The 27314-nt window shown below is 55.0% G+C and overlaps 1 protein-coding gene across 3 annotated transcripts in view; it reads right to left on the bottom strand.

Annotated features, from left to right (window-relative positions):
- The window catches only part of PAX5 (paired box 5), a 124135-nt gene extending 98033 nt beyond the window's left edge, over positions 1–26102 (bottom strand). For 2 of the 3 annotated variants that reach the window (XM_064735606.1, XM_064735608.1), the window contains exons 1-5: positions 23183–23374; positions 19180–19345; positions 16053–16250; positions 11395–11459; positions 9383–9511 (exon numbers count right to left, since the gene is read on the bottom strand). In XM_064735606.1, coding sequence (XP_064591676.1) covers positions 9383–9511; positions 11395–11459; positions 16053–16250; positions 19180–19345; positions 23183–23225 — 601 coding nt within the window. In that variant the 5' untranslated portion in view covers positions 23226–23374. Of the gene's footprint in view, positions 1–9382; positions 9512–11394; positions 11460–16052; positions 16251–19179; positions 19346–23182; positions 23375–26056 lie in introns of those variants that run through there. The other variant, XM_064735607.1, reaches the window with a different exon arrangement.
- Between the last annotated feature and the right edge of the window lie 1212 nt (positions 26103–27314).

Below are 27314 nucleotides of genomic sequence, written 5' to 3'. Positions count from 1 at the left end.
TGCCCTGTGCCCATCCTCATAAACCTTCACATCCTCCCCTGTGCCCATCCTCACACATCCTCACATCCTCCCCTGTGCCCATCCTCACACACCCTCACATCCTCCCCTGTGCCCATCCTCACACACCTTCACATCCTCCCCTGTGCCCATCCTCACATCCTCCCCTGTGCCCATCCTCACACACCTTCACATCCTGCCCTGTGCCCATCCTCATAAACCTTCACATCCTCCCCTGTGCCCATCCTCACATCCTCCCCTGTGCCCATCCTCACACATCCTCACATCCTCCCCTGTGCCCATCCTCACACACCTTCACATCCTCCCCTGTGCCCATCCTCACACACCCTCACATCCTCCCCTGTGCCCATCCTCACACACCCTCACATCCTCCCCTGTGCCCATCCTCACACACCCTCACATCCTGCCCTGTGCCCATCCTCACATCCTCCCTGTGCCCCCATCCTCACACACCTTCACATCCTCCCACACCTTCACATCCTCCCTGTGCCCATCCTCACACATCCTCACCTGTGCCCATCCTCACATCCTCCCCTATGCCCATCCTCACACATCCTGCCCTGTGCCCATCCTCACACACCCTCACATCCTCCCCTGTGCCCATCCTCACACACCCTCACATCCTGCCCTGTGCCCATCCTCACACACCTTCACATCCTGCCCTGTGCCCATCCTCACACATCCTCCCCTGTGCCCATCCTCACACATCCTCACATCCTCCCCTGTGCCCATCCTCACATCCTCCCCTGTGCCCATCCTCACACACTTTCACATCCTGCCCTGTGCCCATCCTCACACATCCTCACACCCTCCCCTGTGCCCCTCTGCCACCCCACGGCAGAGCAAGCCCTCAGCCGAGGTTTGGGCTTCAGCACAGGGCTCAGCAAGGAAACCACCACCTCTGGTGAGCACCACAGCTCCGCCATACCCATCACCATGCCATGACAAACTCCTCAAGGGGCTCTTCTCAAGGGCTGGCACATCCAGGGAATACAGACAGCCTGCAGGTATGAATCCAATCTGCAGACAGGTATGTCCAGCTATTCATATAATTAGCTAAAACCTACACCAAGTGACTGCAAAATGCAGTCACCAAGCCTGATGCAGATAATCCCCAATGGGACCATTCTGCAAATACCAGGAGAGGGCAAAATGGGCAGGGTTCAATCAACACTGCACAACAACCTCTGGCAATGCAAAGGTCTCAGTGTGAAGAACACACTAAAAGGACGTGTGTGGCAGTCATCTTTTGAGAAAAATCCTTTCTTGGGATTTTTCCTTGTGAGAAGCTGCAGTTTCAGCAACAAATGTAAACAATGGTTATCTGCTGCTGTGGAATGCAACAGGTGGATCCATGATTGGTCTCCTGTGGATGTTTGGATTTACTGACCACTCACAGCAGAGCTGATCTCGCTCTCTGTCTGAGACACAGATCTTTGTGATTCATTCTTTTCTATGCTTAGCTTAGCTAGCCTTCTGAGAACCTTTCCTTCTATTTCTTTTTAGAATAGTCATAACGTAATACATATATATCATAAAATAATAAATCAAGCCTTCTGAACATGGAATCAACATTCTCGCCTCTGTCTCATCCTGAAAACCCTTGTGACCACAAAAATGGACCTGGAGAGAGCTGCCAGTCCCAGGACACCTCCCTTCTCTGCCTCTCCCTGCTTTTGCTCTGAATGCTCACAGGCAGCTTGGCAACTGGCAACAACAGCAATTACAGCTTACAATATGAACTCCAGAGCTTCCCAAAGCACCAACACAAAGCGGTTTTCCACTGTCATTCAGGATTTCATGAGGCTCTCATTTCAGTCAAGGAAATAATTCTGATTTTAAAATTCCAGTAAGCTTGAATTGCTTGAATCCGCTGCAACAGCAGCGAGTCCCAGTCCCTACATGACAGCGCTGGTACCAGGGCTGCACTTTGTGGGAAGGCAGCTGACCTGACACTACCTGCACAACTCTTTGCTTCTTCCCTAGGGGCAGAAGCACACTTGGGGGGCGTAGGGAGACCCTGGCCTAGCCACACCCTCACCCTGGTGGTCACCCCACCTTACAGATGGAAGAAGGCAATGGAAAACCCATTACTGCTTTGGACACACAGAAAGCCTGACACAGAAACACATGATGCTGGAAGAGCTCTTGATATGACAGAGTTGCCAAATCATTTACCTTATGCTCTGGGGTCGGACCTTTTGTGTAGGAATAGTGCCCTGCCTCCTTCCAACCACCACCTGTGACTGGACAAATCTCTCTTCCAGGCTAACGAGACACTGCAGTTCCTCTAAGCTCCCCTCATCCCAAACACGCTTGAAAATCAAGCATTTGTTTTAACAGTGCAGATGTATGCTGAGCCAAGAGGCACTGATGTACAGACAGGGAAAAGGGGGAAAATCACACATCATGATCTGAAGTGTGTGACCCTCCTCTCACAGAAGCACCTTGCTCAAGAGTGGCACATGAAGGAAACTGACCACCAAAGAGCCAAACAATCTTTTCTTGATTTTGTTCTTCAGACCTCTCAGAAACCCCTGCCATAATTTAAAAAATAGAGTACTAACTGTGAAAGTTTTTGAGTAATGTAATTTACCCATTGTAAGGCAAAACTTTGGTCACCTCTCTGCTTATACAGATATGTGGCAGATGCATCAGAGGCACATAGATACATGCTCTGTAGAGACACATAGATATATACATGCATTGTGGGTGCACCTCAGCATTTCCTCCTCTCTGGATTCTACTGATTCCTTGATGAATGAGAATTATTCATCTTGCTCATGACTTTTCTACTTACTTTATATTAGCATTTATAACAAACATCCATCAAAAGTGACAAGTCCTGCTTTTCCATAAAACTGCTTCTTCTTTCAAAAACGCATTCCTATGAAAGAATCCTGGCCAGCCCCAGCACTGGCACCATCGGGATGATCTGACAAGTCACCTACCCCTAAACTGAATTTCAGCTAAATTTATATGAAGAGGTTGTTCCTTGAAAAGCATCTAGCAGTTGACAGCTCCTGATGAGAACAGCTGGAGCTACAGCAGGGCCGTAAGGAGTGGTGGAAGTCTGGGCTTTTCATTAACACAGCTCTGAGAAAATCCCTGCTCCACTGAAGCCAGTCGCAAACTGGCAGGGCTTCACCTCAGAGCCAGAGGAGAGCTCTCCAGAAAACAGGGGCCCCAGGGACCACATTAGGAGAGGAGTGACAAACATGCTTGATGTGCACAGCAGACAGCTGGTAACCTGCGTGCTCAGAGAGGGCAGCTGTGCTGGCAGGGAATTTTCCTGTGCTCAGCTGTGAGCAGGTGAGCACCACTGATGGCCAGGACAGCACCAGCCCATCCTTCAAACCCCTCAGACACGAGGCACGGGGACAGCCCCACCTGCAAACAGCTGCCCACCAGGCACTGCCCTCCAGCCAGCTGTGGCCACGTGCACAGGGCTCCCACAGAGGCCGTGAGCTGGCAGCAGAGCCCCAGGCTCAGGGGGGCAGGCACAGCCCATGTCCAGAGCCCCAAGCTCAGGGATGCACAGAGCTCAGGGATGCAGGCACACCCCATGTCCAGAGGCATGATCTGGCAGCAGAGCCTCACGCTCAGAAATGCACAGAGCTCATGCACACCCCGTGTCCAGAACCTGGAGCTCAGGGATGCACAGAGCTCAGGGGTGCAGGCACACCCCGTGTCCAGAGGCATGAGCTGGCAGCAGAGCCTCACGCTCAGAATTGCACAGAGCTCAGGCACACCCCGTGTCCAGAGCCCCAAGCTCAGGGATGCACAGAGCTCAGGGGTGCAGGCACACCCCGTGTCCAGAGGCATGAGCTGGCAGCAGAGCCCCAGGCTCAGGGGTGCAGGCAAGCCCTGTGTCCAGAGCCCGGAGCTCAGGGATGAATAGAGCTCAGGGATGCAGGCACACCTCATGTCCAGAGCCCCAGGCTCAGGGATGCACAGAGCTCAGGCAAACCCCGTGTCCAGAGCCCCAAGCTCAGGGATGCACAGAGCTCAGGGGTGCAGGCACACCCTGTGTCCAGAGCCCCAAGCTCAGGGATGCAGGCACAGCCCATGTCCAGAGCCCCAAGCTCAGGGGTGCAGGCACACCCTGTGTCCAGAGCCCCAAGCTCAGGGATGCAGGCACACCCCATGTCCAGAGCCCCAAGCTCAGGGGTGCAGGCACACCCTGTGTCCAGAGCCCCAGGCTCAGGGGTGCAGGCAAGCCCTGTGTCCAGAGGCATGATCTGGTAGCAGAGCCTCATGCTCAGGAATGCACAGAGCTCAGGCACACCCCATGTCCAGAGCCCGGAGCTCAGGGGTGCACAGAGCTCAGGGGTGCAGGCACACCCCATGTCCAGACCCCCAACCTCAGAGATGCACAGAGTTCAGGCACACCCCATGTCCAGAGCCCCAGGCTCAGGGATGCACAAAGCTCAGGGATGCAGGCACACCCCGTGTCCAGAGTTCCAAGCTCTAGGATGCAGGCACAGCCCATGTCCAGAGGCATGAGCTGGCAGCAGAGCCCCAAGCTCAGGGATGCAGGCACACCCCATGTCCAGGGCCCGGAGCTCAGGGATGCACAGAGCTCAGGGATGCAGGCACACCCCATGTCCAGAGGCATGAGCTGGCAGCAGAGCCTCACGCTCAGAATTGCACAGAGCTCAGGCACACCCCATGTTCAGAGCCCCAGGCTCAGAAATGCACAGAGCTCAGGCACACCCCATGTTCAGAGCCTCACGCTCAGAATTGCACAGAGCTCAGGCACACCCCGTGTCCAGCCTGCCAGCGAGGCTGGGACTCACACTGACAGTGAAGAACATGGAATGCTCCCCTGTCTGGCACGACTGAAGGTGGCACGAGGAGGCTCTCAGCCCACAGGCTCCATCGTCTCTCTCGGCAGAGCCTGGAATTTGCCTCCTCCCCAGAATTCTGGCAAACACTTTGCCCTCAAACATCAGAGCAGCTCCAGGTGGAGGCTGAAATGGCTTTTTGCTTAATTTCTGTGAATCTAGACGTGCAGAACTTTTTCAGAAACTGAGGCTACATTATTTTAATGCTGCCATAGTGGAGATCTGAGCTGACCTATATTTTTTTTTTTCTTCCCTAGAATTTCATGAGGAATGAAATTTCAAGGAGAAATCATGTGCCAGCTGAGCTGCTCCTGCTAATGTCTGGGATGGCTGGATCAGCATCAATGAGCCCCCAGATGCAGGGTGGTTCTTGGAACACTCAAGGGCTTAATTGTTAAATTAAACTCCTCCTTCAGACATCCACAAGCACCTACGTGTGACACCATCATTGCTGGTGTCAAATCACCAGCATGGCCAGAGCTGCTGCCATGTCAGCACATTCAGGACGGACCATGTAAGGTACACAAAAGGCAAATGCAAAAGCTGAAAGAAAACTACAATTGTTCTCAGAAATTATGTCCAAGAACTGAAGAATTAGCTTCCAATGAAATGTAAAAAAAATAAATAAAACTTCCCCCAAAAGCAGATTCCTTTGGATACAGCATAGATGAAGCCATCATTGCAATGTAATAGCAAAGCCCACATGAAACCCTATTTAAAATGATGATGTCAGTGTCGGTGTGGTGAGGGAAAACCATTTCTTCTGAAGAGATAAAGAAATAATGGGACAAATAGCCCGAGCCACTGTGCAACCCCAGGAATGGAGCCCTGAACGATAAGGATGGTCTACATCAGCAGGAGAAATTCAGATCAGTACTTGCCAGCCCTGCAAAACCTCACGCCCTCCAGAAGCTTCATCTCACCCTGGACTCATTCCTTGGGGGAAAGCAGCACCAGTGAGTTAGTGCTGCTGAAGTGGGGCCAGAAGGCATTAAAGGGGACCCCAGCACTTCCTGAGGACTCTGGAGGGTGTTTCTTTCTCTTTCACCGCTGTGTGGGCTTGGACATCTCCACTTGTTTAACCTGCTTGCAGCACAGAGTGAGTTTTTTGGTTTTTATGTATTTTCCCACTGCCTCTTTTCAGCTATTGCTGACTCAGCAGTGGGATTTTGCATCCCAGGAGCTCCACGTAGGCATCTCCCCAGTGTGCCACGGAGCCTGGAGGCCTGGTCAGCCCCTTTCTATTCCTTAGGGAATTCTCTCCATGTGTCTCTTCCTACTCACCACTGCCCAGACTGACACTTAACTCTTTGGATGTAATAAACCTGCAGTTTGTATTGGCAGGTGATTTTTTTCCTGCATTCTTCCCCTCAGTGTTTGTCTGCTTTAACTGTTTCCCTTGCAGTTCAGATTCTCACACGGTTCAGTCCTTTTCACATCACTTGCATGGTGCAGAAGACCCCAAGAAAGTTCTGGGCAGGGTACCATCAGTCCCCAACACCAGCCGGCTCTGGTCACTGCCTGAAGTGAGCTGAATAATAGGGACTTATGTCAGCACTGGACCTCATCAGTGGCTAATTGAACTGAACTCCAACACCTGCTGATGCTGAGAGTGTGGGCAGGCAGCCTCCAAGGCATTTGTGCTCACCGCCCTTCAAACCACTGCCTAGCTGTGAGCGTATTTTCTTATTTCTGTCCATCTGGGAAAACATAGCTCATGGGCCCTCTTATGGAGCAAAGACACAAAATACAGAAACACTCACTCATTCTGAGTGGTATGCTTTGCTTTTCTCTGTCTCTCTGTCACTGACATGTCACTGACTTGGTGAGCTCTTGTCCACCTTTGTCACTGCCAAGCACTTCTCCAGCTGATCTCCACAGCGGCCGTGGTGCTGGTGTCATTGGAAATATCCCTGTGTTATATCCCACATCAGCTTCCATGCACTGGCCAGCCCTGCTTGGAACCCAGACATGCCTAACCCAGGGCACCCCTTCCTGAAAACACAGTGACTGCAGAATGGGACGGCTCTGCAATGTCTTACAGACATTGCTGTGTGTAATCCTTCATGTGCAATCCACCACCGTGTGCAATCCTTCTCATTTCCTTCTCGTTTCTGTTAGTGTCCCAGCCCCTCTTGGAGCCCTGTTCTCTCAGACAGAAGGCTGTGACACCATATCTGTGATTAAAGGCATTTCTCAAAGAGTTCAGTCAAGGGAAGAAAGCGCCAGCACTTACATCATCACACCAGATGCTGACAGTAATGTTGGATTATAGCTGGTGAGAATGGAAACAAAACACAACAACCGGTCCAAGTGGAAGTTTCCTGCCACACTGCTTTCAATTCCCCAAACTCCTCCACTGCTGGGAAGTCTCTGTTAAGACTGAATGTTTTATTCTCTGCAGCTCTTTGCTGCATGTATCTAAATCTGCCTAACCTCTCCTGCAGCAAGGAGCAGACACTTGCACCCTGAGTGGCACTTTGCTGAGGATGCTCTGCTGAGCTTGGGCACAGCAGGCCACAGACAGTTTGCTTATGGTTGCACAGAGCCTTCTGAATCAGCTGCATCTCTAAAAGGGAAGCACACAGCCCCGCTGCTCTGTGTGCCAGCCCCTGCATTACCTGACACGGGCTGGAAGGTGCCAGCTTGCACACTGCAGCACTGTGCCAGGACACTGATAGCCCTGGAGTGGGATTTTGGGTTTGTGTTTCTTTTTTCCATGAGTTGGACTTTGGTGATCCTTGTGGGTTCCTTTCAGCTCGGGGCATTCTGTGATTTTAGCCGCGGCAGGATGGGCCATGGGACACTTGTGCCCATTGATAGTCTCTATTTTAACAGCATACAGGTAATGTTAGGGACACGACAGAGTCGTCCAGAGTCCTGGACTCAGTCCTGGGGCTGCAGCAGCTGCCTGGGCTCCCTGCAGGACAGCCTGCTCCTCATGCCAGTCTGCAGCAGCATGTCCTTTAACCAAAAGTGAAAGAAACTGATCCCCCACCAAGGCACATCTGCTCCAAGTCCCTATTACAATGGGGGGAAAAATGACACCTTCAGCTGTAAAAACCAATAAAGACTGTCTGATTTGGTTTGCCCCTGTTGCTACCCAGCAAGCTTCCCACTGGGTTAAACACTGGTGACATCTGCTAATAAAATGTCACGAGTGAGGAGAACAAAACTGATTACTGAATTCTATCAAGTGCTGGGTGCAGCTGGAAGGGCAAGTGCCTCGCACCTCAGCCCCAGGCCGAGGGCAGCCAGGACATGTGCACTGCCAGGGCTCCAGGAGCGTGTGCAGGGAGGCAGAGCACTCACCTTCCACAGCTGCAGACAAAGGACACAGAGCCCCCCAAAGCCAAGAAATGGCTAAATTAGCTCTGCCGCCTGGGCGCCCACATCGTCACACAGGCCAGACTCGGGTGACATGCTTCTCCTCCTTATATCAGAGGGATGTGTGGCAGGCACAGAGCCTTGGGACTCCTCCAGGAGCACAATGCCCCCACCCAGACCCACGCAGAAGGACCCTGTGGTAAGCAGGACAGTAGGGAGGGTGCTATGGATGCTCCTGGGGCTCCCCTCTAGCAGACAAAGATGTTCCTGACTGTGCCTCTCCAAACCTGCAGCCCTGAGCCTGTTACAAAAGCAGTTTAAGCAGCCTGCTGAGGACAGCATTATTGTCCAGCCCAAGAGCTCAAACCCCATGACTCATCCTGCCAAACTGAGGGGGGTTGCTTCAGCAATCACATGCACATTTCTGAACATGAGCTAAGAAAAGCTGAGAAGGTTCTCAGCTCTCCTTCTGGAACTGCTTTTGCTTTCCAACAAAACACTTAATCCTTTTCTCTGCAGTTAAAGCAGTGTCTTCTGACAGACACCCAAGAAATGCCTCTGTGGCAGAGGAGCCATGTGGTATCAGTAGAGACAGCCTGTGTCCTGACCTGGCTGATAAAACACAAAACTTCTACCCTACCTGCTTCAATGCATATATTTAACTATGCATTTATAACCTGGATTTGTAACTGTACTTACTCCCACCCTTCAAGACTGACAAATGCCCCTGGTGAAGCAAGTCCTGGGAGAAGCAACACAGCAGATGTCTATGCAGTTAATTTTCTGTCACTTTGCAGATATTTCCTATTTCAGGTGGCCACAGAGTCAACACAACTGTGTCTCTTGCCCTGTTTGCTGGCAGGAGGGAAAAGCTCCACAAAAGTGTGGAGGAAGGCCGGGCTCCAAACTGACACACTGCCACAGCTTTGCACAGCGGCTGGAGCAGCCCCCTGCACCCGACCATTGGGATGCAGCACGGGATGCAGCACTGGATGCAGCACTGGACGCACCACTGGATGCACCATTGGGATGCAGCACTGGACGCAGCACTGGACGCAGCGCTCGACGCAGCACTGGGATGGGCCCCAGCGCCTGTCTGTGACTGTGGCACGTCCCAAGGGGCCGTGCAGAGCACAGACCCCAGCCCCAGCCGTGCTGAGCGCTGCCCCTCCCCGAGCCAGCCCCGCTACCTTCGTCCCGCTTGCGCTTGCTGCTCTCGGCGCCCGGCGAGGCGATGCCCAGGATGCCGCTGATGGAGTAGGACGAGCCAGCAGAGTCGGTGCTCACAGAGGACACCTGGGTCACCGATCCCGTGGAGGCTGCAAGGCAAGGACAGGCACTCCGTCAGCCACCGTGGCCCCCACGGGGTGAAGCAGGAGGGCTGGGGCTCAGCTGGCCCTCGGGGCCCCAGGAAGAGCCCTCGCTCAGCCCAGCCATGCCCATCCCCACAGCAGCAGTGCAGGGGGGCAGGAGAGGCATGGCCAGCCCTTGCCCCATCACAAGGGGCTGGCTCTGGGTGCTGAGGGACAGCAGATGCTTTTCCTTAGCAGTCAGATGCCCCATCTCCCACAAAAGCTCATGGCCTGGGACAGCAGAGGCCCTCCAGTGGCACAGCTGCCCAGCGAGGTGGGCAGAGCCTGCTGGGAGCACAGTCATGCAGAGAGAGGAGCTGGCACAAGAGGGTACCCGGGTCAGGACCCTCCTGGGAGCAGGGCACCCTACACCTGCTGCACTGTGCTCTCTGCATCCTCTGGCCACAGAGACCTTGCACACCTGCGGCTGCCTAGCGATGGATGGCTGAAAGGCCCTGAGGTTCCCAGAAAAATGACCCAAATCGATTTTGCTTTGGAAGAGCCCTCAGAAAAGGGTCCTGTTTGTGTCCAGGAAGGGCAGACACTCAAGGGCAGCGTGGATGTGCCAGATTGCACAGCAAACACTGTCCCTGTGATGCTGTGGGTGTCCATGGCTTCACAGGAGCAGGCAGAGGAGGGAGCACCACCATCAGCTCCATCAGCTGAGCCTGTCTTGCCATGTCCCTACATCCTAGAAGTCACCACAGACCCCAAGGACAGGATGGGGGTTACACATGGGGGACCACACCAAAGACCCCCAGACAGGACTCACACGGAGCAAAGCCGTGTCGGGAATCCATGCTCCCTCTATCAACTCCAAGCCCTGAGAAAAAAGATTCTTCTTCTCTATTCTTGACTTTTTCAGGAAGAGAAACACTTAATGCACCACAGTGAGATAAAGGGAGGTTTTCGTCCCCAAGATTGTGTCGGCATTTTCTGGACAGAAAGGTCTCAGGGCACAGGGTCAACAGCATGACTCCTCTGACCAGCTGAAAAAGGGCAGCTGAAAAAGGCTGCCCTGCACCTCGCCTCCCTTTCTCCCAGTGCCAGCACACCCTTGCCGAGACAGAAGCAGCAATTATCTCACCGTATCACAGGTGACAACATAAAGGCACAGAGAAACCAGGGCCCCCCAGCACTTCCTAGGGAGCAAGGGCTGGCCAGTGCCCCGATGGGTTTGATGGAACAGGGACAGGAGGAGAGCAGCCCTGAGCGAGCCCCTCCTGCATCCCTGCTGCATTGCAGCACAGAAACACCCACCCTGTCACAGAAACACCCAGCCAGGAGCGGGGCTGAGGGGTCTCAGCAGCCTGGGGGTCCCCTCTGGGTCACCCTGCACCGGCATCACCCCCTCAGGCTGCAGCATCGCTGCTCTGAGGATGAATTAAAAGTTTCACAAAGTTTTGCTACCTCTTCACTCAAGACTGCAAGTGCACAAAGAACTATGGAAGGGATGGTTGATAGATGGAAAAAACACATTCAAAACTACTTACTGACTAATGATGCAGAAAATGTTATGAATAAGTATCCCTTTCTTGATTTATTACTTTAATTATCTGACATTCTATAGACCCCTATTAGTGGGGTTTTTTTGGTTTAGATTTCAATTTTCTGTCTCATGGTGAAAGCTATTTATCATAATAATCAGTAAAATTCAAAACCTTTTAGCAGTATTTATAAAATTCATTTACTATGTTCAGCCCTTGGAGAATGACAAAGAAGGCACATTAGCACGTGTGCTGAACTGTTTTATGCAGAATTATCTGTCCATAAGAATGATTAAAAGTTCTTCAGAATATTTGTAATCCATTATTATTTTTTAATGTATTTTTAAAAAAAGTTTTCCTTACCTATGCTGTGACTGGAAGCCGGGACCTGCTGATTGGGTGGCTGCTGCACCTTGGTCCTTATGATCCTGTGAGTAATGGGAAAACATGACCACTTAGCATTAGCCATGCAATGGCAGGAGGCATTAGACACTCTTTTTTCAGTGCAGGACACCGACACCAATACAAAAAATGCCTTTCTGCATATGCTCCCCTCACCGAAAGACCAAAGTTTGGCAGGTGGACCCAGTGGCACATTTGTGTCCCCAGCCCCTGCTGGAGAGGAGAGGAGAGGAGAGGAGAGGAGAGGAGAGGAGAGGAGAGGAGAGGAGAGGAGAGGAGAGGAGAGGAGAGGAGAGGAGAGGAGAGGAGAGGAGAGGAGAGGAGAGGAGAGGAGAGGAGAGGAGAGGAGAGGAGAGGAGAGAGGAGAGGAGAGGAGAGGAGAGGAGAGGGAGAGGAGAGGAGAGGAGAGGAGAGGAGAGGAGAGGAGAGGAGAGGAGAGGAGAGGAAGGAGAGGAGAGGAGAGGAGAGGAGAGGAGAGGAGAGGAGAGGAGAGGAGAGGAGAGGAGAGGGAGAGGAGAGGAGAGGAGAGGAGAGGAGAGGAGAGGAGAGAGGAGAGGAGAGGAGAGGAGAGGAGAGGAGAGGAGAGGAGAGGAGAGGAGGAGAGGAGAGGAGAGGAGAGGAGAGGAGAGGAGAGGAGAGGAGAGGAGAGAGGAGAGGAGAGGAGAGGAGAGAGGCCATAAGCCCCCCATGAGCAGGCCCAGGGACACCCAGGGACACCCCAGAGAAGGATGCACTGCCCTCCCCTTCCCCTCCCATCCTTGGAGGAGTCTGATGGAGGCTGCAGGGGTCTGGTCTGTCCACAAGGCATCTCCCAGCTGCCAGCCCCAGAGTGGAGCTGCTGGGTGTCAGGCACAGCCAGGGGATGGGTGTCAGCCACACACCCAGAGCAGCCAGCCCAGTGAGAGGGGCAGGAACAGCTGCAGCAGCAAAGAGACAGACCCTGCAGGGTCCAACAGCCCACTGAACAGGGCTGCCGTGGTGCAGAAAGGGTGTCCAGGGCCTTCTGACACATAAACATCTTTATCTCTGCAGGAATGGAGACTGGAGCACTTGAAAGCTGCTGGACAGCTCTCAGCTGATTTGAGCAAAGCTAATCACAATGATTAATTAAGCCTTAACCGCACAGACTTGCTTCTGCTATTGAAGAGTGACCTATTATTAAAATTAATGTTATTAATTAATAATTATTATTATTATTCACTCTTACATGGAGGCAGCAGCTCAGATTTGTCTGCTGGAAGGCCCCCTCAATAGCAGGGATGAGCTGCAGGAGTCCATCCCCATCAACCCCAATGCTTCACAGCAGCAGCATCAGCACCATGGGAGGGAACAATGGAGCCCTGACACTGTGGGGACAGGGACAGAGAACACACACCTGGCACCGTGGGGACATGGACAGAGAACACACCTGGCACCGTGGGGACAGGGACAGAGAACACACCTGGCACCATGGGGACAGGGACAGAGAACCATGGGGACATGGACAGACAGCACATCCACACCGTGGGGACAGGGACAGAGAACACACCTGGCACCGTGGGGACAGGGACAGAGAACCATGGGGACATGGACAGAGAACACATCCACACCGTGGGGACAGGGACAGAGAGACACACACACCATGGGAACAGGGACAGCAGAGAACCATGGGGACAGGGACAGAGAACACACCTGGCACTGCGGGGACAGGGACCCACACTGTGGGGACAGAGAACACACCTGGCATCGTGGGGACAGGGACAGAGAGACACACACACCATGGGGACAGGGACCCACACTGTGGGGATAGGGATAGAGAACACACCTGGCACTGTGGGGACAGGGACAGAGAACCATGGGGACATGGACAGAGAGCACATCCACACCGTGGGGACAGGGACAGAGAGCACACCTAGACCATGGGGACAGGGACAGCAGAGAACCATGGGGATAGGGACAGAGAATACACTTGGCACTGCGGGGACAGAGACAGAGAACACACACACACACCATGGGGACAGGGACCCACACTGTGGGGACAGGGACAGAGAACACACCTGGGACCATGGGGACAGGGACAGAGAGCACACCTAGATCATGGGGACAGTGACAGAGAGCACACCTGGCACTGCGGGGATAGGGACAGAGAGCACATCCACACCGTGGGCACAGAGAACAGGGAGCCAGATCAGGGCCTATTGAAGTTTACCATATATTGAAGTTGGAGGGGAGACGACCCACCCTGCGTTGATCAGCATCGACTCTACTTTATTGATCAATCAGGCACCTTTTATAACAGTGTTAATTCACTTCATGCATATTGCAAAATCTGAGCTCACAATAGGTCAGAGAAAACATACCAACTCCACCTTATGTTTCCAATACCAAGATTTGGGTTCTCAAAATTATTCTTGCTTTCTCAAAACAGCCAAAGATAGAACATCCACTTGTTATGAGAAAGCTGCCTGAGAACTCTGGTGTGCAAGGCTCTCAAGGCCTTGATGTTTGTCACTTTTACCTGTAATTAAAAATAACCTGAGAACCTCTGCTGTTCACAGAAACAGGCTGTGAGAATCTGCTCCTTACAGCTGCTTTCTAAGCCATCTCTGAAAAAATCTCCAACAAGGGCCTCTGTCCTCCCCATGCAGAAATGCAGCTGCAGCAGGGCAGGAGCCACTGAGCGAGAGCAAGGCTTGGGTTTGTGCTGACCAGGCAGCCCCTCATTGGTACCTCAGTGGTGAACAAGGGTGCTGGGGCAGGGGCTGCATCTTTTCCCTCCAGCAAAGCCCCAAAGTACACACTCGGTGTTAAATGCGAGGATAAACCCCACAGACTGATGAAACTGCAGGATTTAGCATTAAAGCCAAGTGTTTTGATGTGAATTCCAGGTTCTTTGTCGCATTATTGCTCAGTCTGGGTTTTCACGGTGAACTCCTAAGCCGGCAAAAACAATTCTCTGGGTAAACAGATTGACTCAAACAGATTGCATGCATTTCTTAAAAGGGATTGCAAACCTTTGAGGGAAGGAGAAGATCTTAGCCAGAAAGAATGAGAAAGAATTAGATTTACAGCCAAAACTTGGTCACAGATCATGAACTGGGCAGCAGGGGTGTGGGCATTATGAGTGTGGAAGCATACAAGGACAGGCAAGAGGAACACAGAAACTGGCTCAAAATATGACTGGAAGCTACTGAAATCTCCCTTTTAGCTAGAGCTATGACTGCCTTTTTGGTAGTTTTCTGGAGGACACGTGACATTCTCCTACACAAGCAGAAGACTGCTTGTAACAGCCATGCTTCTCCCGTGACTCGTTGGTGTTAATGGAAGCAGGGCTTTTCCTTAGGTATTGGATATTTTCCTTTGGTTTTCCTAATGTCTGTGATATTTCTCAAACTCTCTTTAAAGACGCCATGCCCACAGAGTTACTGCATGGTGCTGTGGAGCCAGCAAGGCTGCACATGAACTGACCCATTTTTTCTTTCAGTTCCACCAACCCATGACTCGACACTCAGCCCATCAGGGCCGAGGCTGCACTCTCCCCCAACGCTGGGGAAGCCACCACGGCTACTCAAGCGGCAACTCCATGAATGCAAATCAGATTGGGGTAGCCAATAAAGGAATATTGCATCAATTTATTTCACGTCTGGACGCAAATGAGAGATTTTATAGCGAGCTGCATTCAGAGAATTTGCATGCAGTTGCACAAGTGAAAATCACCTCACCGGCGAGGTGAGGAGGAAGCCCAGAACAGAGTGAAAATTAACAAACCCTGCTTGCAAGGGCCGTGGGTGCCCAAAAGCTCTGCTGCTCAAGTATTCATCCCTCACTGTTGCTCTGGCAGGGCTGGAGATGTCACGTAGTATTTTACTGGGTTTTTCCAGCCTTATGCATCACTTGACTCAGGGGGAAACCATGGCCCCAGAAGGTGTAATGGACAAGGCAGCAGGTCAGAGCCCCTGAAACCAGGCCTTCCATGAGCCCAGCCCTGACCTGCAAAGCCATGGCAAAACACCCAAACGTGGGACTCAGTCTCCAAATGAGATTCCCCTGCATTTTCACAAAAGCAACTCCAGGCCACTTAAGTTCTCCAAGGCAAAAAGCAGACAGTGGAGGCTCTCAGACGCTACCAACCGAATTCCCCCGTTGATATTCACACTGAACACAGGCCTGGGCCAATGTCAGCAGCACCAATCGGGTGTCAGGTGACAAAATGGGCTCAGCCCCAAGCCTTGGGTCTCTTTCTTACCCAGATGACAGCCACCCTACTCAACGGCCATCTGATCTTCCCCCCTGGGCAAAGCCTGTCCCACCAAACCCTCACCCCACAGGGCAGAGCAGGGGCTTTGCTCTGCTGCAAACACAGAGGGTCATTCCCAGCAAGGTGCTCCGGCTCACAAACATGGGAAAGCACGGAAAAGAAGGACAGAAGGACCTGCCCACCCCTAGGAAACCCTCATCACCCGCCGTGCTTCAGCACTCAGGTCAGCCTGCAGCTGCTCCCAGGCCCAGGTGCCCTGGGCAAACAGGTGAGGCTGCTTTTCTTACAAACAGCCCCAAGCAGCCAGTGCTATCAAAGACAAAGCCATGGTGACACGGAGCATCCCACCCCAGATGGGAGGCTTTACCTAAACCAGCTTTACCTGTTAATGGAGCTGACACTGGGCACGGTGTCGTTGTCACACACTCGCTCAGCAAGGAGTCTGTCCCTGATCTCCCAGGCAAACATGGTGGGATTTTGGCGTTTGTACTCTGCAATTTTTTCAACGACTTTGGGTGTGGCGACCTTTGGTTTTGATCCTCCAATCACTCCAGGCTTAATACTCCCGGTTTCATAATACCTGGGACAACATCCAAAACAAAGCTTTGGTTATCACACACAGACAGAGAACATGCTCTGAGATTTATAGAGAACATCATCTCAAGGTAACCAAACCCCAGCAAATCCTGAGATACATCTTCACTTTCACATACACATTTCCTGCCTGTGTGGTTCTTTATCACCTAATAGATTAACTTATAGTAATTGGAATGGGGCCTCAGGATACAATATATATTTTTCTGTAATAGCAAGACAAAAGAAACAACGCAAGATTAAAGGGCATGCTGAGATCCAAAATTAACTGAAAATGTGTGTTATTAATCAGCAGTGCTGGCAATAATAGAAACAAATCACACCAAAGACCACTTTATGCAGTGGACTCTTTTGTAGCAAATTACTCTTTTTACAGAAATGCTGTCATTAATATCTACAGCTTGTTATGATTCAAAGTGAAATGAAGGCTAGATGTTGTATTTTATTTGCACCTCTGGAATAAATACACCAGCATATCTTTTTCCTATTTTACGATTTCAATATGCATTTTATGGTTTTAATAGTTCATATTTTTCAAAATGTATTCTTTTCGTCATTATGTTTTCAGTGGTTTCAATAACAAATTTTGAGGGAAAGGGAGCTGCTGATGCTGCGAGGGGTCCAGCTGAGGCAGGGTTGGTTTCTGTGACCAGCCCTTCCTCGGGTGCAGCATCTTCCCCACTGCCAGCAGCTCTGCTGATGCCTCAAAAGGTACCACCTTTCTGGTACCACCTCTCTCCACCCACAAAAGGTGAAGAATGAGATCCCCAAAGCAATGTAAATCTGACCGATATTCCACATGTGCATCACACAAGATCAACAGCTTTTGGTGGCTTTGCCACCCACCAGGCGCCCACCGAGCTGTGCCTGCAGCAGCTCAGTCACCACTGATCACTGCCCTGTGCCCCCATTCCTACCTCAGGAAAAACTCACAAGCTGGAAGATAAGAATGCTTATTTATGTATTTTCCCTGCAACTGTCTGACACAACCATTAGACAAAAAAAAAAAAAAAATCTCCCATCTTTGGAGCCTGAGCAGAGCACAAACAGTCTGCACAGCCAAAGTCTGACTCCTGAAACATGCAATCATGTTCATCAGATTTTTGCCTGGCTGCCTGTTCTCAGTGTTTCTGGGAGAGCTCTGTGTGCAGGGCCTAAAGCTCCTCTTAAGAGACTCACACCAAATTGCTCACACGTGTTCTCAGATACTTTGTGTGCAAATGTTGAACACGGGTCTCCATGGGCCATTCATGCAATATCAATAATGGCAAGTGTTGAGTGTTAGAGATGGATGGACTAACCCTCCTTCTGCCCCTAAATGCTGTGAGCTTTAAGGCCGAGGGGGAAAATTTAGCTCCCCTTGCACTTCCATGAGAACATGACAAAATAATGGCAAACATGGCACCACCACAGAACCCTCCTCTGAGGGTTAAGAGCTTCACTTGCCCTGCAACAGCTGGTTACCTGCCTCTGGATGGATTTTTTTAAACTGCATCTAGTACTGAAAAATTCCAATAACAAAATTCCAAATGCAAGGATCTATCTTAAGGATTCCCACTTTTCACATACATGCACACGTGCAAGAAAACGTACACACACAGAGATGCAACTACAGAGACATTTTACCTACTGTAATTATTAGTTAAGGAAATAATGAGCTATGAAATTCCAATTTATTGCTGACAACTTTAACTTAAAGTGAGGAGGGAGCAGAGGGGAAGCAGGAGCGCCGAGGGCAGCCCCGGCCTGCTGGGGCAGGCAGAGTGAGAGGGTCGTGTGGAGAACAGCGACAAAAATGTGCCAAACTGGGACCCCATGATCCCAACAGACCTGGACACTGACATCGAGCAACACATCCCCCGTGTGCTGCTATAAATTAAATGCCTCCAATTGTCTTTGCAGCTATGCTGTGTTAGTAAGGAACTGGGAAAAAAATTTAAAATAAAAATAGTAAAATGCTAAACAATGAAATTAACTGTGCAATTGCAACAAACAACTCAATAGTGAACTTTTCCAGATAATAAAGAAAAAACACTTTTAAAAAAAATCCCCTTAATATAAGTTGCCCAAGTCTGTAAGAATACCTGGGGTTCAAAACCATTTAAAAATGGTAATTTACACAAATTAAGTTTAGGTTTGCACAAAAGATTAAGGAATCAAAAAGGGAAAAAGCAAGCTTGGCATTTTTTAGCTGAATTTACAACAAATTTTAAGCAGCATCAGGAAATAATATTAATTCAGAGTTTAATATCCTGTTGCCATAGTGTTTGGAGCAGCTCTTAGCCGAACAGAGAGCTACTCCCAAAGTAGCCAAAATACCTCTAAGACGGTTACTAGTTACTCATGGTGTTCTGCTCTCTCTTAATGCAGTAGAAGACTGGAAAAATAAGTTTGATTATAAACAGTGGGATAGATTGCAGAATAGCTTGCATGAACGCACGTGCCGCAACACTGATGAAATACATCATGATAACATTGTTTAAAAGGAGTCCTACTTCAGGAAGCAAAACAAGTAATTTCCACAACTTCTACTTTTTTTTTTTATTTTGCTGAATATGACTCCCAGATTTCCCTTCCTGTTCAGAGCAGACAGGCACAGGACATACACTATATATAGATAGATATGTATGTGTGTGTGTGTGTGTGTATATATAGATATACATATATATATAGATATATAGATATATACACACACAGCAAATACTCATGGCGTTCCGCACTTTGCGTCAGGATTAGAAGCTGTAACGGGGGCTAACAAGACCCGCGGATATTGGCTGTTTCTTTGCACATCAGACACACAAAACACGGCTCCTCAGGAAGTCGCTCCCCCTCCCCGTTTGTTTGCAGCCCCTGGCCCTGGGGCTGGCCCCGGCACTTGTGACGGACACGGGAGGATTCGCCGTCCCCTTTTTTACCTGCCGAGGATTTTGCTGACACAGCCGTGGCTGACGCGGAGCTGCCGGGAGATGTCACACGGCCGGACCCCTTGGTGGGCGAGCTCCACGATCCTTTGGCGAACGACATCGGGGAGAGGGCGGCCGTTCACAAAAACGCCCCCGAGCTGATTCACGCCTCCGTGTCCTGCAACACACGGGCAGGGGGGGGAGAAGGGCAGGACAAGAGCGGTGAGAGAGTTCCGGCAGTCCCGGCAGGGCAGAGCCTCCCCCCCGAACCGCCTCCCCAGAACCGGCCCGGTTTCCCCGCAGCAGCGCGGAGGTGCCCTCGGCGCCGCAATGCACCGGGCACGGGAAAGCGCTCGGTGCCGCCCGGAGCCGGTGCCAGGCCCGGAGCCGGCCCGGGGCAGCGGAGGCTCCTCGGAGCCACAAATGGGGCTGGGGGGGTCCCTCAGCCCACGTACTGCCTCTGCCTAAGCACAGGAAGACACCTGAAATTAAACACGCCGTGTTTGGGTTTTGGCTTTCCCCAGATGCCTTGAATTAATCAGGTGGGGGAAGGGGAAAAGAGAGAGAGAAAGAGAAAAAAGGGGAGAGAAGGAGAGGCAGAGAGATAGACAGAAAGACAGAAAAGAAAGAGAGAAAGAGAGACAGACAGAAAGACAGACAGAAAAGAAATTCTGCTCTCTTGGCTGATGCTGTGACCCCACAAATAAAACATGAACACTTGGGCAAGCCCAGCGTATGACTCCTTTTTGAGCAGATTTTCACTGTTCACGGTTAACAAAGTGAATTATACATCTGATGGGATCCAGGACCCACTTGGAGGAATAGCAGTGAAGCTGCGTCAACCCCATGAAGACACATTAATCCCCTGTACCAGAAGGTAATATAATTAACCCTTATGTTGTTATTCATCCGACTACTTATATTACAGAGGGATAGAGAAGCTAAAAACAAGCCATAGACATAGCACAGATGACAATTCTGGAACAAAAGTAATACAGATAATGTCTCTGTTTAAGCAGAATCGGAAGTCTACTGACTAAGCTGGCAAGCCAAATGCCTCAGTGCTTAAAAAAATTTTATACAGCACTATTTTTATTTTAACCTTGTTACTTCACTATTGACAAACTGCCGTCAAACTTCGCAAGCACCTTGTACCATTGTAAGGGCACTCAATGAACCCGCATGAAACAGGCGATGTTCGGGGCTGTGGAGAGCAGACCGGAGCCTGCTGCTGTGCGCTCAGCGGAGCGGGAGAGGCGGACCCGGGACCCCGAGATTCGGTGAGACAGCTCCGCGGCCGCTGAGGCCAACGGGACCTGCCCGCATCGAGACCTCCGCACCCCGCAGGGCTCTGAGTGCGAGGAACCGCGCACAGTTTGAGTGGGAAGGTCCTGGAGTGGCGGTGGTCCGGCAAGGGGGAGAGGAAGGAAGGAGAGAGAGGAAAGGAAGGAGAGAGAGGGAGGAAGGAGAGAGAGGAAGGAAGGGAGGAAGGAGAGGGAGGGAGGAAGGAAGGGAGGAAGGGAGGAAGGGAGGAAGGGAGGAAGGGAGGAAGGAAGGAAGGAAGGAAGGAAGGAAGGAAGGAAGGAAGGAAGGAAGGAAGGAAGGAAGGAAGGAAGGAAGGAAGGAAGGAAGGAAGGAAGGAAGGAAGGAAGGAAGGAAGGAAGGAAGGAAGGAAGGAAGGAAGGAAGGAAGGAAGGAAGGAAGGAAGGAAGGAAGGAAGGAAGGAAGGAAGGAAGGAAGGAAGGAAGGAAGGAAGGAAGGAAATTAGAGAAAAATTAAAAGAAACAAAAAGAAAGGGAAAGAACAGGGAAAAAAAATGGTAGAGAAGGCGTCATTAAGACGTGCCTTCCTCAAGGAAGGGGCCGACTCTACCCCTGGAGCCCGTCCCCAGTCCCCGGAGGCCGGCGGGAACGGGGCCTGCCCAGGCCGGGAGCATCGACCCTCCAGGCGCCGGAAACAAAGGCTGGGGCCACGGCCGCCCCTTGCTCAAACCTGCCCCAGCCCCGGGCAGCGGCACCGGCGCCGAGCGCGGCTCCTGCCCGCCGGGGCCTCCCCGCCGGGGTCGCGCTCCCCGGCAGCTGCGGACCGGGGGCCCCGTCGGGCCGGGGGCTGCCGCAGCGGCGGGGAAGCCGAGCTCCGTCCGCGCCCCGGTGCGGGATGAGGCGGCCGCCCCTGCCCTGCGCAGCTCGGAGGGGCGACGGGCAGAGACTCGGGGGGTGTTTCGGGACGGGCAGCCCCGAGGAGGGCTCCGCGGGCCCAACCCAGAGCCGCGGTGCAGCCGGGCGGGCGGGCAGCGGGGGAAGCCGTCCCGGGGACCTGCCCAGCCAGCGGGTCGGGGCCGCTCCGGCCATGCCCAGCCCGCCTCGCCGTCCCCGCGTAGCCCGGACGGAGGCGGCCAGCTGCTCTGCCCACGCGGGACGAGGAAGCAGCGGGGACCGGCGCCAGGAGGGACCGAAATCTCGCTCCGGACTGTCCCGGCCACCGTTCCCCGCGGCCGTGCTGCCCCCTCGCTCCTTCCGCTGCGGCCGGCTCCCCGTCCTCCTGCTTTTTTTCAAAGGAGTCCCGACCCCACTTCCACCCTCACGCCCCCGAGGAGCCGCGGGTACGGAGATCGCTTGGCAGCAAATGACCTCGGAGGCTTCCCGGCCGCGGTCCGGACCGGAAAAAACGCACCGGCGTTTTGGTTTTATTCCTTCTGTTTGCCCAGAAATTCCTGAGGACGGCATGGATTTTCCAGAGCCGCGAGTGCCGGCAGAGGCGCGGCTGAAACCCGCCGTGGCCGCTGCCGCCTGGGCTGTCCGGCCCGTGCTCCGTGGGCTCCCGTGGGCTCCCGTGGGCTGCGTGCCCGCTCCCCAGCCCGCCGCGCACCGCGCGCTTCCCGAGCCCAAAGTTCGCCTTTGAAAGAAAGCGGTTCGGTTTGATGCCGGCAGAGTAAGCGCGGAGGTCGAGCGCTTCGCTGCCTGAGAGGGAAAGTACGATTTAACGGGGGCGGCAGAGTGCCAGCGTCCCGGCCCCGCACGACCCCAGAAATCGAGCGGCGGCAAGAGCGAACGGGAAATGGGCCGATGAACGGCGAGCGCGGAAAGGACAAGGGAGAGAGAGGGAGGGAATCTGCAGCTCTGGAGCTCGGTGGTTTATTTTGCAAACAAATTTCTTTGAGCCGAAAGGCTGCGGTGCGCCGGGAAATGAGATTAGTTCTACCTTAAATTCCCTCGCAATCTCTCGCCGTAATGCAGCGTTTAACTCGCCGTGAGAGAAGATGTCATTTCACATAACACTGTGCTAATGGATAAGTCTTCCCCGACCTCTCAAGCACAACAAATCTCGGGCGAACCCATCGCGCACGACCTGTTAACTTCACCGGCTGCCCGCTCCGCCGCCCCACGCCGCGATCGTGACGCCATACTTCGGGGTTTAAAAAGAACAAAAATCTTCCCTGCAGCCCAGCTCCTCGCATTTCGCATCACTTCAATTTGTTCGGGGTTTGGGGGGAACTTCTATTTGTTTGTTTAAGGGTTTTAGTTCTTGAGGATTTGTTTTTGGTTTTTGGGGTTTTTTTTTTCCTTATTTCCAATTAACGAATTTCAAAACGTTGAAAAAAAGAAAGAATATCGTGCAGCAAACTTTTCCGTTCGTCGGAAATACCTGGCGGCTTTTTCCCCCGGGTATTTGATTTAGGGAGAGAAACAAGCATACGCACATACATGTAACATCTGTGTACTCATCCATGTACACCAGCGCGCGTCCGTATGTACTGATGGCTGTGCATACATCCCGAGACGCGTTTATACATCCATCCGTACAGACGCACACACGCGCCGTGACATCGGCTCTCTCTCCGCGGGAAAGCAGCCCCTCACCGGCCGCTCCCGCAGCCCCCCGGGCACCGGCACCCCGCTCCCGCCGGGGCTCAACGTGAGCGGGCAGCCCGGCCCGGCCCGGCCCGGCCGCGGACGGAGGGGATCGCGCGGAGCCCGTCGCGCCCGCTCAGACAAGTTGAAGGGCAGGCACTTACTGTGCATCGCTGCGAACGGGTCGTGCTTACAGTGTATTTCCATCGGAGCGGTCCGGGGGCCGGGCGACCCTCGCTGAGCTGATCTCGATTCGCCGGCGGCGCTCGGGTTTCGGGCTGAGGGAGGGAGCCCGCGAAAAAGGACCAGAGACCGACCAGAACCGAACAAACAAATAGAAAAAACCCAAACCAACGCATAAAACAAAACAAGCCAAAAAACCAAAAACAACCAAAAAAACAAAAAAACCTCAAACCGAACGAAACAAACAAAAAAAAAGAAAAAAAAAAAAGGAAAAAAAAGGAAAAAAAGAAAGACAACCAAAAAGGGGTGAAAAATAAAATAGAACAAAATCCCTCAAAAGCGAAGAGTCCTGCCGCGTGTCGGGTCGCGGTATCCAAGAGCGCTGGCCGAACGCAGCTCCCGAGCCGCTCGCAGCCTCCGGAGGCTCCGTCGGGGGGGGCGCGGAGCGGCCGCCCCGGGCTCAGCCCCCGGCCTCAGCCGCTCCGCGGGCGGCTGCCGATGCGCAGCACCCGCCGCCGGGCTCCGGGGCGTTACTGGGCGCGGAGAGGGGCGAGCGCCTCTGTCCGGCGGACCGGAGCCCAGCGCTGCCCGCCCGACGGCTCTTTGTGCTGGCGGTGCCGGCGGCTGCGCGGCGGCGGCGGCGGCGGCCGAGGCGGGCGGCGGCGGGGGCGGGCGCCCCGTCCGCGGGGCTCGGTCCCGGGGCGGCGGCGCTGCTCCGCCTGTGCCGCCCCCCGCCGCGCCGCTCGCAGCAACTCGCGGCGCCGGGCGGGGCGGCGGCGGTGGGCGAGGGGAGCGGCGGGGGAAGGTGTGCGAGAGGGCGGGGAGCGTGAATGGGGGCCGGGCTCGCCGCGGCCCCGCGGGACCGGGCCGCCCCGTCAGCGGCCGCCGTCCGTCCTGGGGCGCCGGCGCGGCGCGACCATCGCTGCCCGCCCGCCGGGGCCGCGGCGCCCCCTCCCCTCTGTGTGTCCGTCCGTCCCTCCCCTCGCCCGCCGTGGGCCGCCGGGGCGGCGGCGCCTGGCTGGCTCGGGCGGTGCGCCCGGCGCGCTGCCGGCCGCCGGCGGCCGCGGGGGTTGTGGCGGGCGGCGGGGGCGGGGCGGGGCCGGCCGGGGCGGGGCCGGGCGCGGCGGGGGGGGCGCGGGACCGGCCCCTCCCCGCGGCCCCGCGGCCCGCGCAGCGCGCGCGGTGGGGGCAGCGGGCGGCGCTTCAGCACCGCGCGGGCGGACAGCGGCGGGGGCGGGGCCCGCCCGTCACTCAGCGCCGCGGCCAATCGCAAAGTTAACCTGCTGGCGTCCCGCATTGGCTGCCGAGCTCAGGCGCTGCCTATTGGCGGGCCGCGAGCCAATAAAGGGCGGGGGGCGTGGCCGCGGGGGCGCAGCCACTCGTGACTGAGCCGTGGGTGGGTCCCGCTGGGGTGCGGGCCCGGGACCCCCGACAGCCTGGCCCGGCCCGGCCCGTGCGTCCGACGCCGGCCCGACGCCGCTCCCCTTGGCCGTTGGTCTCCCCGACGCCCGGACGGCGCGTGTCGGGTCCGTGGGTCCCGGCACCCGTGGGAGCCCGGGCCGAGGCCGCGGTCAGGGAGGTTCTCGGCCGGCTTGTCCTGCCCGTGATCGCGCCGGGGCTCGGCGGCGCCGCGCCCAGCAGCGGCGGGTTCCCCCTCAGGCCGCCGCGCCCGCGGATCCCGCCCCGTGGCGGTGCTGCCCCGGCCGAGCCCTTGACGGAGGCCCGGGCAGTCTGCCTCCCCTCACGGTGACCCTTGGCGGCGGGGCACAGCCCGCTGCACCGGCGGCCTGCCCTCGGCCCCACCGCCCGCATGTTCTCCCACGGGGATCTTTGTGGGGACGAGGGTGCGGGAGAGCTCAGCCCCAGCCGGGGCGAGACCTTCCGGCCCCGCTGAACCCTTCAGGTCACGGCGGCAGCGCGGCCGTGCCCCGGCCCGTTCTTGGGCCGCGCGGGGCCGGTATCCGCTGCCGACGGGCGGGCGCGGGCCGAGTTTTCGTTGAAGTGGAAACTGCGAGGCGCGGCCGAGGCGCAGCGCGGAGCCGGCACGGAGTCCGGCCGAAGCACGGCGAGGGCCGATCCCCGCGCAGCCCCGCAGCCCAGCCCGGGCCGTCGGGCGGCTCCCCCTGCTGCCGCTCGGCTCCTCGGCTCGGGGCGGCCGTCGGGGACGGCGGGCATGCTGGGCCCGGCGCGGAGGGGACGAGCGGGCAGGCAAGACGGGCTCACATCCTGCCCGGCCCCCGTTCCTGCCGTGAACCCCCCTCCTCCTCCTGCTTGTCGCTCACCCGGTACTGAGGTGAAGCCCCCTCGGCCCTGCTCTCTACAGGGGCCCGAGGCGCAGAGGCTTTGGAGCGCCTCGTCACGGGCCCCGGCCCGTCCTCGTCATCCCGCCCGGCCCAGGCAGCGGTGTCCGTGCCGCTGCCCCTGCGGCCACCCCCGCTCCCGGCCGCCTCCGCCGCGCCATGAAATGCTTTATCGATTAAACGATTATTCAGGCGATTTAACTAATAAAAGGCCCCATCGATCGCTTCGAAATTGCATTCCGCCACCGAGCCGCCAGGCCGCCTCCGCGCCCTCCGCCGCCGCCGCGCTGCCCGCGGGGACGCCGTGAGGGGCTCGGCAGCCTCCGGCCGTGCCCGGTGCCCGCGCCGCTGCCCGCCTGGCCGCAGCCCGGGGCACACGGACACCAGGGTGCCTCTGCACGGCCGGCGGAGCGCTCGGCAGCCCGCCGCCGCCCCGACGGGCTCGCGGGGAGCTGCTCCCACCCCGCCCGGTGCGCCCCGCGTCCCGGCTCACGCCGGCGCCCCCCTTGTCGGCGGAGCCGCCGGGCTCCCCGCAGCCCCCGGCCCCAGTCCCACCTGTGCGGCCGGCTCGGGGTGTCGCGTAGGTTTTCTCCAGCTCCATTCCGGCTCTTCAGGACTTGGGGAAACGGAGGCAAGAAAAAGTTTGCACGTCGTTTTGCAACCTCTTCCTTTTTCCTCTTTCTTTTTTTCTTTTCTTTTTATTGTTTTGTATTCTTTTTTCTTTTCTTGTATTTTCCGTTTTTCTTTTCCTCCTTTCTGTTTTCTTGTCTTTTCTTGTATTTTCTTCTTTATTTTCTTTTTTTCCCTTCTTTCTTTTCTTTATTTTCCTTCTTTATTTTTTCTCTTTTTTTCCTTTCTTTTTTTTTTTTTTTTTTGTGAGGGGCTCTCTCAGGTTGGAATAATTCAACTCTTCCGCTCCCCGCCGAGCTTTTGCAGCTGATCACTGAGCTGAAACTAAACGTTTTAGGTGGAAAAAAGCCTCTGAAGGAACCGTGAAATGATTAAGAAACTAAAGAGCTCCTCGCCATGTGAGATCATGTCCTGTTCTCTAAAACATCACAAGATGTCCCCAGACGCAGCCAAAACCCAGGAAAACTCTGACATGTTCTGTAGCAGGAATCAAAGTTTGCTCGCAGCCGGCCGCCCCTCGAGCGCTCCGCCGCCCCGGCAGCGGCGGCGGCACCTGCCCGTTCTGCCTCCGCTGCCCCAACCTGTCACCAACTTTTCAGCAGACCGACTTCCCCTTCCCGGGCCGGGGTGACGCTGCCGCCCCCGGGGCAGTGCTCCCCGCCGGGCCGCGCTGCCGCAGGGGCGGGACAGGGAGCCGTCTGCGGGAGAGAGCCCCGCATCCCTGCGGGCCTGCCCTGCCCCGCGCCCCTCGGCCAGGGACAGCCCCTGCACTGCGCCGGGGACCGCAGAGCAGCGGCCCAGTGGAAGCGCGGGGGCCCTGGCAGGACTTTCCCGGCCTGGGGGGCTTCACTCGGGCTTCCTCCCCCCGTACCTCCCGTTCACGTGGCCGATGCAGACCCACGGCCGCGAGTGAGGGTGGGGAGAATTAAAGGGGAAAAAATCACGCGGCTTCGACCGCTCCCAAGTTTACTGGTTTATTTTTCAGCAAAACGACTGTGGGGGAAAGCGGGAAATAGTGGCCTTTCCCAAAGGCCAAAACAAATTTCGGCCCCAAGTGCGGCGGACAGTCCCGCTTCTCGCGCCCTCCGGCGCCTGCAGCCCCTCTCCCGCGGAACCCGCCGCGACACGGAACCGATCCGCTGGGGTGGGCGCAGGTGGGCTCCGCTCTGCTGCCCTGCCCGAG

Source organism: Zonotrichia leucophrys, chromosome Z (genome assembly GCF_028769735.1).
Source record: "Zonotrichia leucophrys gambelii isolate GWCS_2022_RI chromosome Z, RI_Zleu_2.0, whole genome shotgun sequence".
Lineage (NCBI taxonomy): Eukaryota > Metazoa > Chordata > Aves > Passeriformes > Passerellidae > Zonotrichia > Zonotrichia leucophrys.
The sequence above is the reverse complement of the archived record's forward strand: the minus strand, read 5'-3'. Positions and strand labels throughout refer to the sequence as shown.